This window comes from Bison bison, unplaced genomic scaffold (assembly GCF_000754665.1).
Source record: "Bison bison bison isolate TAMUID 2011002044 unplaced genomic scaffold, Bison_UMD1.0 scf7180017864375, whole genome shotgun sequence".
In the NCBI taxonomy this organism is placed as follows: domain Eukaryota; kingdom Metazoa; phylum Chordata; class Mammalia; order Artiodactyla; family Bovidae; genus Bison; species Bison bison.
The window spans coordinates 2,507,826-2,512,995 of NW_011494947.1; the positions used below are offsets into that span (position 1 = coordinate 2,507,826).

At 56.8% G+C, this 5,170-nt stretch overlaps 1 protein-coding gene across 1 annotated transcript in view; it reads left to right on the forward strand.

Moving 5' to 3' along the window:
- FIBCD1 (fibrinogen C domain containing 1) overlaps positions 1-5,170 on the forward strand; it is a 34,312-nt gene that overhangs the window by 25,971 nt on the left and 3,171 nt on the right. The window contains exons 9-10 of the mRNA XM_010856946.1: positions 1,247-1,343; positions 4,552-4,731. Coding sequence (XP_010855248.1) covers positions 1,247-1,343; positions 4,552-4,731 — 277 coding nt within the window. The remainder of the gene's footprint in view (positions 1-1,246; positions 1,344-4,551; positions 4,732-5,170) is intronic.

The window sequence follows — 5,170 nt, forward strand, 5'->3', positions numbered from 1 at the left end:
GCAGCCGCGGTGATGGACGGTGCCCTGCGGACAGACCTGCAGTTGCGGGCAGACGCCGCACAGGGCGGTTCCAGGCGGCTGAAGCCCGGCTGCTTAGTAATGGATCGGGTGGCTCTGTGCCGCGGCCAAACCTCTAACACCTCAGACGCGGGCGCAGATGGAGGCGGTGGGGGCGAGTGCTGCCTCTGCAAATGAGCAAGAAAAAGGCTTGTTAGACAGAAAGGCTTGGGGGCGGAGGGGGGCGGGGGGCTGCGAGCTGGGGAACAGGATTGTCAGCGGATCCTGTAAATACTCAAGGCAGCTCTGGCCTGGACCAGCGTGCTACTTATTTCAAAGCAATTTAACCGATGGGATTCCGGACTCCCAAATCAAGAATGTTATTAAAATGAAGAACAGAAGCGGCCCGGAGGCTGGCTGCGGACTTCTGGTGCTCCCCTGAGAGGTGGCCGGGGCTCAGCTTTCCCAGGGCCCCCTGCCGATCCCCTACCAGGGGCTTTTTAATAGAGTTGGTGGGGATGTACATGAATGCAGCAAGGGCGCATTGAGAGACCCAGCCAAGCCCGGGTGTGTGTCTCTGTGTGTGTTACGTGAAGTGTCAGTCGCTCAGTCGTGTCCGACTCTGCAACCCCATAGACTGTAGCCCGTCAGGCTCCTCTGTCCATGGGATTCTCGGGGCAAGAATACTGGAGTGGGCTGCTGTGCCCTCCTCTGGGGAATCTCCCCGACCCAGGGATCGGACCCAGGTCTCCTGCATTGCAAGCAGATGCTTTGTCATCTGAGCCACCAGGGACACCCTGTGTGTGTGTGTGTTATTGGGCTTTAATAACTCAAGAATGGGCTTTTGTTCAGTGTTGTTTTGACCCAGGAAAAGGTACAGAGACCCTTGTTCACCCGCTTATTATTTGACCAGTGGGTAAACTGAGGTCCCCGCAGGGATGGGACCAGTCCAGGGTCACACAGCAAGGCAGCAGAGTGGGTCTAGAAGTCTGGCTTTCTCCACTGCACCCCAGTCCACCCCAGTTCCTCCTTGAGGGGGCATTTGAGGGCCTGGGGGCATTTGGTCAGTCCCCCCGCCTTGGAATACCATGAGCCTCCCGGGTCCAGGTCCCAGCGAGAGCTGTTGAGAGACTTGAGGCTCAGCCCCTGTGCTCCCCAAGTGGGCAGGTGAGGTGCAGTGGGGGGCCAGGGGACGCATGTGAGGTCCTGGGAAGGCTGGGACCAGCTCTCCATTCTCATCCGCTCTCAGGTGTTTCAGCGACGGGAGGACGGCTCCGTGAACTTCTTCCGAGGCTGGGAGGCATACCGTGATGGCTTCGGCAAGCTCACGGGGGAGCACTGGCTAGGTGAGACCCCTGCCTGACGCCTGGCCCACCCTCTCCCTGTGCAATGCACGCTGTCAGGCATGAGCCCCCTCCTCACATGGATGCCAGCCAGGTCTCCATGACCTCCTCACGCCCAGGTCAGCTCCCAGGTTCTGCATGGAAAGGGGACCTGAGCGTCCAGTGGAATGTGCTCTAGGAGCAGGAAGCCCAGGGCGGTGCGCTCGCTGTGGGTGGGTCCCGCGAGGATGTGTGCTTGTCCCGCTGCGGGCACCCTGGGACCTGGTTTCTGTCCCAGCTCAGGCCTCTGTGGCCGATGCAGGTGCTGGAAGGCCAGGACAACCCTCACGCTCCCCTTGAGGGTCAGCACCCACCCCCCCAGAGCAGCACTGGTGCCCCTGCCACTCCTGGCATCTTAACTGAAATCTGTCAGTAGCCACTGAGTGCAGGAAAAGCATCTGAGTGGAGCCTTGGCCAGCTCCTGGCAGGCAGGGAGCCCCGATGAGAATGTCGGTGGGAGCCCAGTCCTCAGCTGCCCTGTGATGTGCCCTGCCTCTGCTTTTCCACATTCCCCTGCCACCTTTTCATCCAGTGTTTTCTCTTTTCCTATTGAGTTATGAGAGCTCTTTATATATTAAGGTTATTGATTCTTTGTCAGATACCCCTGATACATAGTTACTCCCAGTCGTTTGTCATTCAGCCTCTCTATTTTTGGTAACATTATTGCTTATTTCCTAGGAGTTTTAACTTTTTTTTTTTTATGTAGTTGATTGTGCTAGTCTTTTCCTTCATATCTTCTGAGTTTTAGGCCCTGTTTTTCTCTCTCAGTGTCATAAAAATGTCTATTTTTAAAATGCCTTTTCAGTTTTCGATGGTAGGTTCAGCTCTTTAATCCACCTGGGAGTTCACTGGGGTGACGATGGGGGTCTAAGTATGTTTCTGCATCTTCCTCCTCACGCGCTGTGATCTGAACTCTGATGGATGGTGGGGATGGAACTCCAGTCACCCAAGGGGCCCAGGGAAGTGGGGGGTTGTGAGCATCTTGGCAGATCAACAAGGACTGGAGAAACCCAGAGAGTAAAGATGAGGGAGGTGGAGGCAGGGGGAAGGGGGCCTTGAGGGGAGGAAGGGTAGAGAGGAGGGAGACCCCAGCCCCTCCTTCAGGACACCTGCCCCGGGCCCCCCCGTAGGCACTGGGCTGGCCCATTAAGGAGTGGAACTCTGCTTATCCCGGCAGAGTGCTGTCCAAATGGGGGTCCATGGGGCCCACTTGGGGGTGGAGAAAGGAATCTTCCAGCATCCCCTGGGGCTGGGCTCCCTCTTGCCCTATACCTGGATCAGATCATCTGTCCTGGGCAAGAACTAAATGAGTTCATGGAGTCTGGGCGAGCCTGCCTGGGTTGAGCTCTGCCACTTAGCAGCTGTGTGACGTGGGCCAGTGACTTCACCTCTTGGTGCCTCATTCTCACCTATGCAACATGGATAATACTAGCAGCCATCTACTGGATCACGACAGCAGTGGCAAACACCTGGATCATGTGTGCAGTGGGCCAGGCGCTGTTCTAAGAGCTGTACAGGGACCCTTTAATTAAATCGGACTCACTCGAATCCCCCCGGCTTCATTAATCCACGTGAAGCGCTCATAGCAGCGCCTGGCATTTGTAAGTGCTGTCTGGGGGGTGGGGGCTTCTGTCAGTGGTGCCTATGGTCTGCACTTTGCAGCTTGGGAGGCCCTCTGGCCCTCACTCCACAGGTGTGCAGCCTGGGGCCCAGAGAGGGCCAGCAGCTGCTATGAGGCTCTAGCCCAGGGAGACGAGGCCCCTGGGCTCTGGCAGCCGGGTCCTCAGTGGATGCAGGGAGGTTCTGGCTGTCTGGACGGCTTTTGCTCTCGTCATGGTTCCTTTTTCTCTGCCCTGGACCTGGACCGGAGTCTTCCCTCTGGGCTGGTTGGGGAGGAGCCCACACAGCCCTCCCGCCCTGGAGGCATGCACACACTGACCCACGCAGGAAAGGAAGGCAGGAGGGACAGGCTGATGAAATGTCACTTGGTGCCGATAACTTGTAAGGCGTTTAATTAAAAGCCCTCTTAATCAAGAGGTAATCAAACTGGCAGGGAAGCACCTTGAGTGTGAGTGGCGGGAGTGGGGTGGAAGGGGAAGGGGAGGGCCTGGCATGAGACCCTAGGGTGGGCACAGGAGAGCGCAAGAGGGGAGGGACAGTGGAGGTGGGGGAGGAAGTAGGACAGGGTATGCTGAGGGGTGTCCAGAGCCAGGCATGGTCTTCTGCCTCTCGTCCACTAGGCCAGCATTTATTGAGCACCTATTGTGAGCTGGCCCACCTCAGATGCTGGGGTTCCACAGTGAGCGGGACAGTCATGTTGATCGCATGGAGCTTCCACACTGGTGGAGTAGGGGAGCCCGACATGGAAATAGGCAGCTGGGACCAGAATGATAAACACCAACAGGGGGCACCTGGGTTGGCAGAGGTCCTCCACCTCGACAGGAAGTCAGGCAGTCTTCCTGAGGAAGTGAGATCTGAAAATGAACAGAAAATAACCAGGTGACGGGGCTTCCTTGGTGGCTCAGTGGTAAAGAATCCACCTGCCAATGCAGGAGATGTGGGTTCTGTCCTTGGGTCAGGAAGATCTCCTGCAGAAGAAAATGGCAACCCACCCCAGTATTCTTGCCTGGGAAACCCCATAGACAGAGCAGCCTAGTGGGCTACAGTCCATGGGGTTGCCAAGAGTTGGACAGAACTGAGTGACTAAAGAACATCAAAGCAGGTGACGAGAGTTGGGAAAAGTGTCTCAGGCAGAGGGAACAGCATGTGCAAAGGCTGTCAGGCCAGGGAGTGCATTTGAGGACCAGATCCCATATGGCCAGAGCCCAGAGTGTCAGAGAAGATAAAGGCACCATCACCCCTAACCCAGAAGGTTTTCCAGACTCCTCTTGACTCCTGCAGCCTTTCTACCAGCCTTCAGCTTAAAACATTTGGGAAGCACAGCCTGATTTAAAGCAAACACAAAATATGAAAAACCATCAGTCCTGTTTCCTGCCAAACACAGCTCTGCAGGAAGAAGGAAGTAGCCCAGGGCTGAAAGTACACCCTTGGTGGTGGTTGTTCCTTTCTGTCACCAGCCACACCAGCTTAGCTCTCATCTCCCCTTGGTTCTTTACAGGGAGGTCACTTCCTCAGCCCCCAACTTCTCTCATCATTCTCTCCTGTATTTCAGGGCTCAAGAGGATCCATGCTCTGACCACTCAGGCAGCCTACGAGCTACATGTGGACCTAGAGGACTTTGACAATGGCACAGCCTATGCCCACTATGGGAGCTTTGGTGTGGGGCTCTTCTCTGTGGACCCTGAGGAAGATGGATACCCGCTCACCGTGGCCGACTACTCGGGCACGGCAGGTAGGGGTCCAGGCTGCAGTGGGGGGTGGGGAAGGGCCGGGGCAGCCCAGCCACCTCCCCAGCTAGAAGGACAAAGGAAGTCTTTCTAGGCCACGGGCCAGCATCAAGGCTTCTCATCACCACCACCAAATCCCCAGCTAGTCCTCATCCCAGCCACATAAAGCTCGCAGGGCCTCTCCCACAGAACCACCCATTTTGCAGATGAGCAAAGAGCCCAGAGCCAGGAATCAGGACATCTGGAGTTTGAGCTCTGCTGAGCCTCTCCACCCACTCTGGGCTGGGTTTCTCCTCCCAGGGCCGAGGCAAGAAAACCCGGGAAAGGGTGTGTGACAAAGCTAGAAGGAGGGAGAGGCTGCGGGGACAGCCGCCGGGACCATCAGGGGGGCGCTGGGGCTGCCTGTGGACACCAAAGGTGTGGGAAGGGGTAGGTGCGCGCATG